This window comes from Glandiceps talaboti, chromosome 5 (assembly GCF_964340395.1).
Source record: "Glandiceps talaboti chromosome 5, keGlaTala1.1, whole genome shotgun sequence".
NCBI lineage: Eukaryota > Metazoa > Hemichordata > Enteropneusta > Spengelidae > Glandiceps > Glandiceps talaboti.
Window position 1 is genome coordinate 23,312,965 of NC_135553.1, and position 15,470 is coordinate 23,328,434.

The window sequence follows — 15,470 nt, forward strand, 5'->3', positions numbered from 1 at the left end:
TAGTTGTACCCTCAGAAGTGTGTATCTGCATATATATTGTCTGCACCAAAACCACATTCTTGCAAGCCAGAGTTATTATTTCTACCACTAGATTTCGATGGGAGGCTCGTTAAGAACGTTGCCGTAAAACAGGCCGTGGTTTGCGACGATGCAAAACCATAGGAGGGTCTATGCCAAAATGCATGCTACGAGAATGAAATCCCAGCTCTGCTGTATCATATCATATCATATCATTTCAGCTTGTTACACATGTCTCAGAAAAGTCGATTGATAACTGCCTATTGTAGTACACCCCTGACGATACGTCAGCAACATTTTGGGAATCGCTTCCAAAAATTGTTTTGACTTTTGAGTATAAATTTCACAAAACACATGAAGTTACGTAGAAGTAGGTGCAGAGTACATTACAGAAATGACAAGATGACTTTTTTGCAGGTAAAAATTTTATCATCTTGTTCCAGAAACCTCTAAAAAAGTTCAAATAAGGTCACACTGAAACATTGTACAAGTCCTTTTGTCCATCTTTTCACATTGATATTAAAATGGCCATATGGAGGACGATTTGGTATTTACTTTGAATTTTTAATTTATAAAACAAATCTTATCATGGCTTCCTACTTGAAAAATCAATGTGAAACAACATTGACAAAGTCTGTGTTTGTAACTCGATACATTGCGAAAAGCTAAAAAATGTGTAAAAAGTTTGTTACTATACGTATAATAACAAACATTTGACACATTTATTAATCATTTGCAATTTATTGTGTTACAAACAAGGACTTAGCATATGTTGTGACTTTTCAAGTAGGAAGCCATGATAAAACTGTTTTATAAATTAAAAATCCAAAATAAATACCAAATCCTCATCCACATGGCAACTTTAAGAGCGGTCATAAATAGGCTCTATTTCACATGAACTACACTGACTGTACAACAATAACCATTGCAGTGAAATGTTAACTTAGAATTCATACTGTCTTTCAGTAGAATGTCTGCAAGTAGTTGGACAAAGATTGGGTTTCAGGCAAACCTTTGTCATTTGATCTTTTTTTTTAATGATATGAAACCTATTTCACACAGGTAGTGATAGAGAACTGTCTAAAATATTTCAATGTTCATACAACGACAAGTTATATCATACTTCAAGATGTTGAATGAAATAAAAGAACACAACTGGAATATCTCCTTCCTTCTTCATATTCATCGATTTGTCATCATAGATTTTTCACATTCATAAAGAGTTTACACCCTTTTAATATGTTGACTCAAAATCTAAAATTACTCACAAAACTAGGACGAAACAAAACACATACAAAACTGAAATGAACTACCCTTAACTTAAAAAATGATTTTTTTGCCATGAGGTTGAGATTACTTCCGATCTGTTCAATTTGCATTGTTTAATTTCTCTTATAAAAATCCTGCCATTTCTTTCATGAACTGATCATAAGCTTCATCTTTAGTTGTCGTGGTGACTGTTGTTTTCTTTATTTTCTCTGTTGTTATTGGGACATCACTTAGTGTGCCTAAAGGTCCTGTTACTTTAGTTACTGTTCCACTTGCCTTAGCCTTTGATGTTCTCTTAACACGCAATGACGTTGGTAAGAACCGCGTCACTTCAGCCTGCATGTTTCGTATTTGTGGTTTGGCGCTAATTGTCGCCGTTGCCTTCTTCTCAATAGTTGCCGAATCTTCTGGTTTTTGTATAGGTCTGTTAATACTAGGTGGTGCACTGAGCACATTGGGATTTTGTAGTGGTGGCACACCTGGTGGCAGACCCGGTGGTCTGACTGGTAGTCCCCTGGGTGGGGGACCACCTGGTGGTGGGACACCAGGTGGTCCAGGTGGCATCCCTCTCGGTGGATGTCCTCTTAATAATGGAGGAACCCCAGGTGGTGGTCCTGGTGGCATTCCTGCTGGTGGTCTTCCTGGTGGTGGACCTGGAGGTAGTAACCTTGGAGGCAGACCTCTAAGTGGCGGTGGTTGAACAAATCTTTGCTGGTGTATCCCAGGTTGGTAGTTTTGTGGCAAACCAGGGGGTGGTCCTGGTGGTGGTCCTGATGGTGGTCCAGGAGGAGCACCAGGAGGAGGTCCTGGGGGCACTGTTAATGTTTGTTGTGGTGGTGGTAAGTGCTGAGATGGTGGTTGTTGTGTTTCTATCCTCATCAGGGGAGGTGGTCCTGGTGGTATCTTAATCTCTTCCTCCTCCTCCTCTTCATTTTCTTCATCTTCATCTTCATCATCATCATCTTCTTCTGGCACTTGTTGACCTGCTATCTGCAACATCTTAGCTTGCAATGCTGTCATTCCAGGTGGCAGTTTAGACGATTTCTCTGAAGGTTCATCTGAGAATCTTACACCTCTCTTCTTGGCTGAAAATGAATGTTGAAAATTGTAGTATGTATATTTGACAATGAGAAATAGTTGTGTTCCAAAGCAACTAATAGTATAATTCACAAGCCAGATTCTTGGAAACATGAACATTATATTTTCCATTGAGAAATATTTCACTTTCAATAAATTATATCAACACAATATATAGAATATACACTCTGTGGAATAGAAATATATAGAGTCAAATCAGAGAAAGTGAATTGAAACAAAGTAAAAAGCCATAGGTCCTAAACTTCACGTAGAAAAATACACCTCAGAAATAAACTCTTTTAAAATTTTGCTTTTACTTTGTTCAAGAACACACCAACCTATTCTCAGTTAAAACCAAAAAAAAAAAAATCTGTGGTCACCATAGATTTTTGAAACAGAAGTCTAAATGATAACAAAATTTGGTTATTTTAGAGAATCAAATATGGCCGACGAGTATTGAGTTTAATATCGCTATATGAAAATAAGATATTTATAACTTCCTTGAAAACAAAGTGATAACCCCCCCCCCCCCCCCCCCCCCCCTGAATTTATTAGTTTATTTCATTATGTCAAATGGCCCTGGAACAAACTTCCATATGCCAAAGTTTGGAAAGATGTGAAAAATTTGAATTTCAGGGTAATTTGTCCCCAAGGTGTATTCTACCATGTCATGTATTGATTTTGTTTAATGTTACTAGAATTCTTCTCTCTGATCACGAAATCACCTGAGGTATAAAATCTGGTTTAAAAAAAATACTATGATTTTGTGAAGTCTAACTGCATGGACCTTGTTATGTCGTTGCCATGCAATTGCAAACTATATCTCAAATGATGCTTATATCAAGTACATTGTACATGCTTTCCTAACATTATTCTAAATGTCAGTGGCTCACTTTACCATTACTGGTCATCAAATGATTGTACAAATTATGTACCTATACAATCTTTCTAAAAAGCACTGGTATACAATGTTTTGTATGGTATTTAAATTATCGTAAGCAATTTCAGGGTTTTGATGACGCAACATCAGGTAGTTGAATTAGAGAACATTATCATTTGTTGACCTTTGACCATGAAGTACACTAGCGTGATACAAGTTTGGCTGTTTTTTTATAAGCAGCATCAACTGTAATTGTTAGATTATATATTTTGTGAGAGTTACTTTTTATCATAGACCCTCCACCAAGTCTATGCTTTTATGTACATTCATGATATAAAAATAATTATATATATATATATATATATTCCCCAGTGGTACCTTTTCTATAATATATTTTGTGGGTGGTACCTTTGTTGCACATATAATGACTTGCCCCAAACTATTTTATAAATAATTGCTGCTAATAAGCATCGCTGTCATTTGATCAGTAGCAACCATATTTGATCTGTGATTGGTTGCTTGCAATGAATTCTAAACAATATGGTGGCCTATATCTATGTTTCACTACATCTCACAAATTTGGACTTGGTGGGGAACCAAAAACATAGTATTATATCAGTGATATGTCATTCATTCTCAAAGATTATGAATGTCTTGTAGATTATCTGACAACAGTAAAATGCACAGGTTTATGTATTTATAAGAGTAAGCTTGGACTTACTCTTGATGTACTATTAACTGTATCACTTACAGTTAAATTTGTGCATGTACATGAGTGTGCATGTATCTAGTTAGTCTAGTGCTAATCTGATTAAAATCCGATGTATAGTACACTTCGCGATTTCTTTTTGGCTGTTATGTCTACTGTCGTTTGTTCTTTTGTGAGCGCTCGTTACATACAAAAGAACAAACAACAGTAAATGTAACTGCCTAAAAGAAATCGTGCAGTGTACTGTACATCGGATTTTAATCAGATTGGTCTAGTGCTACCTTTCATCATATCTTAAGATGATTCGATACAAGTTTGGCATCCAGACTAGTTTCTAGTTTACATAGCTGTGACAGTGTACATATTGAACAAAAGTATACTAATTTAATATGAAAAGCTAACTTCTCTAAATTCACACAATTATCCGTGAACTGCTGTATACACATACAACATTATTTTCAGATGTAATTTTACAATATTATCAATGACCGAATTGTTGTTTTCACATGAAAAACAGAACTGCATCAGCTACTACTGCCACCAGACTTGTCCTCTGATACACCCTAGCTAACGGTTTTAAAGTGTACTCATTTCGAGAGAGTCCTTTATTGTTATTTTACAATTTTCAATGACTGAACTGCTGTTTTTTGCATGAAAGAAATGGAATTTTTAAAAATAATTATTGATTAGGCATAAAAAAATTGGGTGGTTCTGATTACATTCAATTTATAATAGGTGGGTAAATTTTTTATATTATTATTTTATTATATATTTTTTCATCATGTGTGAGTGTCTAGTTCTGGTTTTCCATTGTTTTCCAAATGGTCTCTGTGTTGTTTATTTCTTCCTATCAGATGTACAGCCATTACAGATTCAAAGAATAGTTTTATATTGTCTTTTTCAAGTTAATGTCAGTTTACACATCCAATATTTCTTGCGAGACTTCACAATTTTATTATTATTTTTCTCAAATACGTAAAAAAAAAAGTTTTAGGGTCAGCGTGAAAAACTAGGTTGGGTCGGGTAACCAGAACCAAACAACTTTTTTTATTTGGCCTTACTGAATATTTGTATTTAGCATAAAAAAAATGTTTGAGTTTCAGCCGCTGTAGCTTTAACAGTTGTTTTTTTACAAAGTGAATTTGTAGTAGTAGTTTTTTTTTACAATTTGGAAGTTGACTGCGCTGAGAGTTTGCTTTTATACAAAACGTGAACATTTAAGATCTACAGCTTGTCTAAGACAGGTTTTAGTGAAGTGTCTTGAAATTACAGTTTTTATATGTATGAAAACATCAATGTATTCAAGATAACATAATGTTGGAAATTTATACAAATTTAGAAATTACCTACTGCTTTCAATCTTTTATTACTCGACCCAGTATATATGATACTCAGAAATACAATGAATGTTTATTTCATATACACTCTGTGTGTGTGTGTGTGTGTGTGTGTGTATACATATGTGTGTAAGTATGTATGTATGTATGTATGTATGTATGTATGTATGTATGTATGTATGTATGTATGTATGTATGTATGTGTGTGTATGTATGTATGTATGTATGTATGTATGTATGTATGTATGTATGTATGTATGTTGTATGAATGTATGTATGTGTGTATGTATGTATGTATGTATGTATGTATGTATGTATGTATGTATGTTAGTATGTATGTATGTATGTATGTATGTATGTATGTATGTATGTATGTGTGTATGTATGTACATGTATGTATGTACATGTATGTGTGTGTATGTATGTGTGTGTGTATGTATGTGTTTATGTATGTGTGTGTATTAGCGCTATAAGAACCACACAATTTTTTTTTGTTAGTCTTACAGGAACACATCTAAGCAATAGAACTACTACTACAAATTCACTTTGTAAACAATACCTAACATAATAATACCATTAGTACAGTATATACATGTTACTAAGTTACACATTATGTCACAGAGTATACATTATTTTACATATTTTTTATTACACTTGTAACAGATAAGCTATAGTATCAACACTTCCATACCATTTTCAAGACTCAGCTTAAATTCATCTCTAATTTTAGACTATTAGACTTCAAAATAATCATTACGGTACGTAAATATTAATGTGGTTTTATTTTACATTTGTCAGCTGGGCAATTCACAGAACTGAGAACCTTGTTCAGACAACCATTTCCTGGTTGTGGTGCATACTATTATTACATGTTTGGACCTTTGGCGCTGATATATATGCTAGCGCCCTCTTGTGGCAGAAATTGGTAGTTGCAAGCAGAGAGGAAAAGCTTGAACATATACATACTTTAAACTGACCTAAATTTCTGTAACAGTGCATCACTCTACTTTCATACAAATGTATTCAACTTTAGTTTTATTTAAAAATCAATACTAAAGCATGTCAGACGGGAGTAGTTTCTGCAATATTGAATGACGTATCATGGATTTTCAATGTATATTTTGTGAGAACTTGTTAATCAATTTTTGCATCAATCAAGTTTCTGGGTAAATATGAAAATATGATTTTCACTGTAAAACAAAGAACTTGAAAAAGACCCTAGACATTTACATAAAATATCCTACCTGATATAGATTCTTCTCGTATAGGTAATTCATCACTTGGATCGTACTCTTTGTTTTCATCTTCACTATCACTTCCTTGCTCCATTTTCTCTAGATTTACAAAAAACAAAAAACAAAAAACCATAATCAATAAACAAAAACCCTACAGATTTTCAAAAGCAGTTGTGCAATGTATAGTCACTAAGGAACACTGGTTCAAAGGCAAAATCTATAGCAAGTAATAGAAGTATAATACTCAGAAACAAAGTATTGCTGTCTATAAGGCCAAATAAAGAAAAACTTGTTTCTGGTCAGTTTGTCTAAAATGGTGCAATGACACGATTTGATTTTTTTTTTAAATTCTCAACAAACCTGGTAACTCAGTCTACTATTTATGACAGTTACTGTTCTTTTTTATTTAATATTTTAGAGCATGTGTGTATGTGGGGCAGATGTTATTTGCTTGTTCATGATTGGCTTTGCAGTTGTCTTCATTGAAGTAGGGAGGGTTATTTTTGTGTTTCCCCATGGATCTGCAAACTGCATGAGCTGGACAAACACACAAAAAAAGACAAGCTGGGGGTATTTAAGTGATGTGCGCACTGACCAGAAACAATTCTTTCTTCTTTTTTTGCCTGATTTGATCTCTTTTTTTTACTGTAATGAGTGGGCAGCTATTTATAAAAGTGGCACAAGTTGAGTTTATAAACCTTTTTACTGATGTGAAAAAAATTGCATGAAATCTTGATTAAACTAAAAGTTAAATGTTCCCAACAAATACAAAGGCAATCAGTCCAGCGGTTTTTGAGTTTAGGTCGTCCACACACACGCACGCACGCATGCGCGCATGCGCATTAACACACACACACACACCATACCTATAGCACTACTGAACCTTATCAGTTCAGTTGTGCTAAAAATTACATCATCACATCATTTATATGTTATATCTTAATACCAGATTTGAGTTCAGTCGATTTCAAGTGATAGTTACATATCTTTCAGTAAGTAGAACACTATGTAGCATATATCTTGCCTAAAAACTTATAAACTCAGCTTGTGCCCCTTAACTTTGGTGAATCAGTAGACATGCAGGATTTTCCTGCATTTAGCTGAGGGAAATATGAATGACATAAGGAGCCTTGTCACTATGAGCTGAAGATGTGTAAGTTGCATAGCTACCTTCTAAACAAGGGATAATGTGTAATTGCTTCTAAAGATGATAATATTTGAGTAAGAAACTGACTGATCAATCGTTCAAGAATGATTGAATGATTGATCTGGGCCTACGTATATATGATAATAGTACATATACATCCCAACAGTATAAATGCTACAGATACTTGTGACAGTGTCTTTACTAACCTTGATCACTGTCATCCATATCGTCACCAGCACTGATATCATCATCATCATCATCGCCATCATCATCATCACTAACATCATCATCATCATCATCATCATCCATTGCTTCTGTACCACCCATAGCTCCTAATGATGTACTTGGTGGTGGTCCAGGTGGTGGTCCTGGTCGGAAACCTGGCGGCAAACCAGGTGGTGGGCCAGGTGGCTTCTTGCCGGGTGGTACACCAGGTGGTAATCCTGGGGGAAGTCCAGGTGGGGGACCAGGTGGTTTTTTACTGTTGAGAGAAATAGATTAAAGTGAATGATTACAGTTTACTAACTCTGTACTGCTAAGTACCAGTTATGTAACGTGTACTAGCCTGGTACTTGTAGTACACATTACTAACTCTGTACTGCTAAGTACCAGTTATACAAGACGTACTAGCCTGGTACTCGTAGTACACATTACTAACTCCATACTGCTAAGTACCAGTTATGTAACATGTACTAGCCTGGTATTTGTAGTACACATTACTAACTCTGTACTGCTAAGTACCAGTTATACAAGATGTACTAGCCTGGTACTCGTAGTACACATTACTAACTCCATACTGCTAAGTACCAGTTATGTAACATGTACTAGCCTGGTACTTGTACTACACATTACTAACTCTGTACTGCTAAGTACCAGTTATGTAACATGTACTAGCCTGGTACTTGTACTACACATAACTAACTCTGTACTGCTAAGTACCAGTTATGCAACATGTACTAGCCTGGTACTTGTACTACATCATCATGTGAGTTGGCTTGGTAACTATTGTTGACTATTCATTTAGTGCCCGTTTAAATTCACATTACAATGTGCATGTTGAAGTCAAGTGCTTTAAAGACATGTTCAGAAACACACACTCACATATATGTACACAAGACAGACAGACAGACACACACACACACACTGTCAATCCCTTAAACATTGAATCCATCAATACAGATCGATATATAGAAAGAGTCACATATGTAAACATATTTAAACACACAAAGACACAGACATACACACATACATAACCATATATATATACATACATAAATTCATATGTACATGTACATACATATATACATTAAAGTACCATATGCGCATGCACACATACATACATACAGTACGTACATACATACATGCATACATACACACACACACACATACATACATACATACATACATACATACATACAGCTAATATATTGCTATTATAATCAGGAAACTGAACTTCACTGTTAAAGTTCTGAGTAGTGTTTTCTCTTGAAACATAGAATCTAATGTAAGAGAGCCAGGGTGTTCGTTAGTGTCTCCCCTCTCCTACAACACACTGCAGGTGAAACACACACGTACACACACACACACACACACACACACACACACACACACACACACACAAAAAAAAAAAAAAACCCTACATGTCTACATACATCTATCCACGATTCCATACATACATACATACATACATACATACATACATACATACATACATACATACATACATACATACATACATACATACATACATACAAACATACATACATACATACATACATACATACATACATACACATAACTTGATAACATACCTATATGCTGATGTTTTCTTTAAAATTGATTGAGGTGGTAGTTGTGGTAAAGGAATATCACTTGGCAGTGGGATCTGACTGGGAACTGTAAACGAAAACAGGAAAGGTAAATGTGATATCATAGGGAATATCACTTGGCAGTGGGATCTGACTGGGATGTACAGTCCAGCACCTATACATGTATTATCCATTGTTAATGCTTACTGGTATTTGCTGATGACAAAGTCATGTAATTTGTAGACTCAAATAATTTCTCTAATTCTGCTTAATTCTCAGATTTGATGGCACCTTCATGGTACTCAATTGAGCAAAGTAAATTTCTTCTTTTAGATTTTGGCAATTTCTAAGTGTTACTGATCGATCGATCAATTGATTGATAAGACATGTCTGTGTATTGAGTCAACTCACCTATGGGTAAATTCTGTGGCATATCAGGTAGTGGAATATCGTCAACTTTTACTTGTTGTGCACTTCTCACCGACTCTGTAAAATATTAGAATTACAAAAATTAACACAAACTATTAAAATATTCTTAAAATATTCTTAAAATCAAGCTTATCCCATGTTACAGCATATACCCTACACGAAAGGGATGCATCTCTGCCGGCATTCATCAGAGCCAATGTTACTTTCCTGTAGGGTTACGGTTACTGTTAACATATAAAGCTCTTTATGACTTAACTCAGTGTACATTTGTGATCTTCTCCATCCATACACACCATGTCACACTCTATGTTCTACAAACAAGAATCTGCTTACAACAATTTACAGACAAGTCACCTATGGAGGTTGTTCATTCTGATATGTCGCCCTCAAACTATGGAACTCTTTGCCACTTGACATTCACCAAGCCTCCAGCCTGGATTGTTTCAAAACGAAACTGAAGACTTATTTGTTCACCAAAGCCTATGGTGTGCTTTAGCCATTCAGCTCTACTGAACAGAAAATTGCTCTGAAAATCCGTGCTATTAACTGGGATTAAATATATGACAATTTTCTAGCTGAAAACCCTTGCTACGAACACAAAAACATTTTAATTAATTTTTTACATTTTCCAGTATTTATCTCAATGCCATAACTGTTTGAAACAAAGGCTCAGAAAGTAAAAGTTCTGTTGGTGGCAGCAGTAAAATGATATTTTATCAGGTAAAGTATATTGTCAAATTATCAACTACACTGTTCTCAAAACACTGAGCAATCTTCTGTGTCATTTTTAACCAGTCTTAAATACTTTATTGGAATTTTATCAGGACAAGTACATTACACAATAATTGACTAGACTTTTCATTACAACAATAATTAATCTCTAGCCTAGACTTAATAAACATATTTACCATATTCAATGAAAACATGCATAAACACATCATAATAGAATAGAATTTTGTGACTAATTTAGACGTAGCTAAATGGGGGGAGGAGGAGGGGGGGGGGGGGTTGATCTGTTGTTGTTATCTGAATTCATAATCTAATTTTAGCTTTGAATACAAAACTGTTAGCACAATTCTTGGCGTGAGTTGAGACTGGTCAGCCTAAATCAGCAGTTAAGCTACATGCCTACATGATCTCATGTCCTTTCAAAACTTACCATAGTAAATACTTTGTTGAAGTCTTTTCCTTTCATACTCTCGTTCTAAGTCTTTCAGAGTATCGTACATCTCAGGATCTTCTCTGTACTGAAGGACAAAGTGAGAGAGAAAAAGATTATAAATATTGTATTCCAACATTTGATGGGTAATTTTATGACACATATATACATATGAAATGTTTAACACAAAGACAACTACTAGAAAAGAAATTAACACTTGACTCCATTTCATATAGTAGTATTAGTGAAGTTACCATATTGGAATCATAGACAGTGCAGGGTAAATCATTTCCTAGGGCAAAAGGGTGGGGGATCAGGACAGGTGGCAATGGGCCTAGAATAACCATCTTCCACTTAATACAATAGTCTACATGTACTGTTAGATGTTTCCACTAGGTCACCTGACCAAATGGCATATCATCATTACACTGATGACATCCGAGTGATCTGGATGATAGCTATGTAGTCGCTTCAAAAAAATAGATTGACTTCACTATTACTACTTAAAAGACAACTACATTGTAATTGAGCATGGTACATAAAAGTATGTAAACTTAATTTGTTACAAGTTTACAGCGATACGGATTTCCTAGTAACATACTAGACACTGACAAGGCTGTTAGGTACTGTAGTTACATGTACCTGTCCTAGTAAGTAGTATATGTATTCACTTGTAAAAATACCTCCAAAATTTACAATATCTTTCACTTCATGAATAGATGTCCATTAGTTGTACATTGTATTATGAATTGTGAAAAACACTAATTTTATACAACATGGTGCACTCAAGCATATTTTTGACAGTTCTGCATAAATTTAGCTCAGAGTCACCAGTCACCTAAGGGGTTTTGTCACTACTTGTCTAGCAACTCATAGTGACAACCCTTATGTCACGAGTATTTTCTGGTTGAATGAAGAAAAATATTGGAGAATAACATAATTATACCAGAACCAGCACCAGCACCAGTAATATAAAAATAAAATCAATATACAGTATGCCTTCGATAGTGTACTTACATAAAGTCTCAGAACTCTCTCAAAAGTTTCTTTCAATTTTTTCCTTTTGTCTTTGAGGACCTTTTCGTTAAGTTGTGGTGGATTTTCCAGATTGAACTCTGTAAAAAAACCAGAACAAATTTGGAATTATTCCATACGTAAGATTACTTGTACAACATACAACATAGACTTCCTTTGTAAAGACATAATACACTCAATTCAATGCAATAGTATATTAATTTCACACAAATATATTTGACACACAAGACATTTCAATTCTCATTTTTTTTTCAACTGCCTATCAATTTGGATGATGGACACAAACCAACTAATTCCCCCCCCTCCCCCCCCCCCCCCATCATAAAAAGATCATAATTAATAAAGATCATAATTGAGTAAAAAGTATAAATATTCATATTTTTTCTTACTGTTCCATAGCATCATCACCTGACACTTCTAGTAAAATATAATTAAAGGGATACATGCTGAGTTTGTTCATTTTGGAGCATAATTTTTCCTGCGTATTTAAAAAGTGCTCTCGGCATTGTACTTACTAAAGCATACTTAACCATCACCTGCATTTGACTGAACACAAACTTAGTATGTAATAAGATTGCATAATTTATAAATGAGCCGACATAATTTATTATGCATACTAAAAATGTTGAGGAAATTCCTACTACGTAATCACCAGTTCTATCAATGCTAGAAGACGAATTGTAATGTCATAGAAGGCATGTAACAATGTTAACGTTATACTAATCAAAGTTTTACGTGTATTCACAAGTATTTTCACTTGAGTAAAAAAGCTTATTAACTCAGCTTGCGCCACTTTAAATTATTTCAATGGCAATTTTGATCAAATATTACAACACTGTATTAAGTTTGTCAATATCAACTGAATTAGATTTTTTTAATGTATATGTACAAGTTCTTCACTCTTTCTGTGAACAAATTGCACCAGATGACAATTAGCTCATTTCTCATGCAAATTACTTTAGGCTGATTAGTTATTCAAACTGGTGATCCTTGAACTCAGATTTTGGGGCGTTTCAATTTTGGATTCATGTATTCGAGTATACAACCCCCCATTTTAACTGTGACTTCTAATGGTTTCAGCTACACCTCAATTTACAATTAAATAAATGAAAGCTACAAAATGAATGTCCGTTTAATAATTCAGCTTCAGTTCCTGTAATCTCACTTACCCATTTCATCTAAGTTTTCCATTTCTTCTATCAACTGTCTGGGATCTTTCCCCTTCAGCACTGCAGCACGGACCATCTGTCGTTGTTTTTTATTCTGTAAGTAAAATATTTTATAACTATTAACAGACGGTTGTGTAATTCCCCTATCAATGACTGTTAATCATAGGTTTCTGATAAATAAGTCTCTTTTACAAAGTAATTTTACATTTATTTAAGTAACTTCAAATTTAGGATTATGACTGTGAAATGTGATTTCATAATTGGATAAATTTAATACATGTAACAATTGAATTTATGCATACCCTGGTTGTCAGGCACTGGTTATATTTGATATTATACCATGCACAAGCCAAGTTGAACAAAAAATATGGAAAATATACTCTGGGTGTTCTACAGCACGACAATGCGTGCATGTCTACATCACTGGTTCTGCTGTGTTCGAAATATGAGACAAAGCGGTCAAAATTGCCATTACTCTCCTTAATTTTTTTATATTACCGGTGGTGGTATAATTACATGTATGTTATTCTCCAGTATTGTTCTTCATTCAGTCGGAAAATACTCGTGACCTACATTGTAATGTATGGGTTGTCATTACAAGTCAGGTCACTCGTATTTTCCTTGGCTGAACGAAGAAAAATATTGGGGAATAACATCTAATTGTCTAAACATTTTTATTTCTGTCAACCAAAGTGATGACGCCAGTTATTATAACCACCAACCATAGATGTAGGTGAATAACACTATCTGAATACATGACATCATATGATACAATACCCAACTTTTTCAGAATTGCAAAATATCTAGATATTGTACTTTTTCTTGTCAGTGGCATGAGACGTTTTTGACTCACCTTTTTGAGTTCTCTTTTTCTTGCTTCTTTTCCTGGAAGCATAGACAGGTAAAAAAAAATACCACTTCTTTAATATATTGTACATAAATTACAGAATACAAATATTGATTAATTACCCAACATACAGTGCAGGGTTCGACATACACGCTGGCTTGCTATCCCGAGTCTAGTAACTTTCTGTTAGCACCAGACATACATGTACAGTTGTATAATATTATAACACAAACAAATCATTAATGTACGTGATATATCCAGAGTTGATCAAATCAAAGATGTGTTGGAGTACACGGTGCACATATTCCTGATATATATGTATATATATTATATATATATATATATATATATATATATATATATATATATATGTGTGTGTGTGTCTATAATGCTCTGCTACTAATATTTGCATCGAGCACTGTTCTCTCCAGCGAGACACTTACATTTATATGTATATATATATTATATATTATATATATTATATTCTAAAAATCCAGCTGTACATTTTATAAGTTGTGCTCCACTTGGTGGCAAAATGGAATTATAATGGTTCATATTGCTAAAACTACATTTTTTTTTGTATTCACACAAGTCATATCACATTCACAGGATGTTTTGTTTTAGTACTCTTTGTACTGTTTACAAATTGCAATGACAGCGTTCTGAACTATCTCTAAATTGCATAGCAATTATTTTCTTCTACCAATATAGCTGCTGCGAAATGAAGTCTGTGTTATTTATGTATCTGTGACTGCTGAACTACGGAAATTAATCTCTTTCATTGTACGTTATTGTAACCAAGGTGCATGGTCCTTTCTCCCTCCATGGCCCAAGGCACAGGGTAGTGGTACATAAATAAAGTCTGGTAACTGAAAGAAATGAGGGTAAATTAATTTTAGACATACTTGCTTGATCTGTGGGATTCATGAATTTCCCACTCTTCGTGGTGTTTATAGATCTCCGCCCCATTTTACTGCTTTGCTTCCACAGCCGACAAAAACAGAAAGGAGATGCGAGGCTTTTACAAATCACACGCTAGCCGCCATTACATTTACAATTCGTTTGTTCGCGGTCCTTTCCTCAGTAAGTACCACTAATTAAATAATGAGTTCACAATAATAATTGTCTCCGCTCTGTATTTATTTTCAGTTGTGTGCGTTGACATGAAAATGGAGGATGCCGGGGCTGTTTACCTTTAATAAATGTGCTTGAAGCAATAATAAAAATTTTTAAAAAATGAAGAAAAAAAATATTGTGAGAATCTGGCCACTAGAGGGCGTCTTTGAACACGACGCACCTAGCTCGGAGGAAAATCGACTGCTGCATGCTGAAACCAAAAGCCCAAGACCCG

The 15,470-nt window shown here is 34.5% G+C and overlaps 1 protein-coding gene across 1 annotated transcript; it reads right to left on the reverse strand.

Moving 5' to 3' along the window:
- Nucleotides 1-861: 861 nt before the first annotated feature.
- On the reverse strand, nucleotides 862-15,144 carry LOC144435511 (WW domain-binding protein 11-like). The gene is made up of 10 exons (XM_078124102.1): nucleotides 15,025-15,144; nucleotides 14,126-14,157; nucleotides 13,273-13,366; nucleotides 12,086-12,183; nucleotides 11,069-11,156; nucleotides 9,892-9,966; nucleotides 9,484-9,568; nucleotides 7,879-8,153; nucleotides 6,535-6,624; nucleotides 862-2,510 (listed from the first exon to the last, which is right to left on the reverse strand). The coding sequence occupies exons 1-10, from the start codon at nucleotides 15,086-15,088 to the stop codon at nucleotides 1,411-1,413; spliced, it is 2,001 nt and encodes a 666-aa protein (XP_077980228.1). The 5' UTR covers nucleotides 15,089-15,144; the 3' UTR covers nucleotides 862-1,410.
- Between the last annotated feature and the right edge of the window lie 326 nt (nucleotides 15,145-15,470).

Excerpts from the sequence above, each read along its gene's own strand:
- LOC144435511 (XM_078124102.1), bottom strand. The coding sequence starts at position 15,088 with ATGGGGCGGAGATCTATAAACACCACGAAGAGTGGGAAATTCATGAAT. Across the intron at positions 6,625-7,878 it reads TATGGATGACAGTGATCAAG|AGAAAATGGAGCAAGGAAGT; the intron begins GTTAGTAAAGAC and ends TTGTAAATCTAG. Across the intron at positions 2,511-6,534 it reads ACGAGAAGAATCTATATCAG|TGAAATATTTCTCAATGGAA; the intron begins GTAGGATATTTT and ends ATTTATTGAAAG.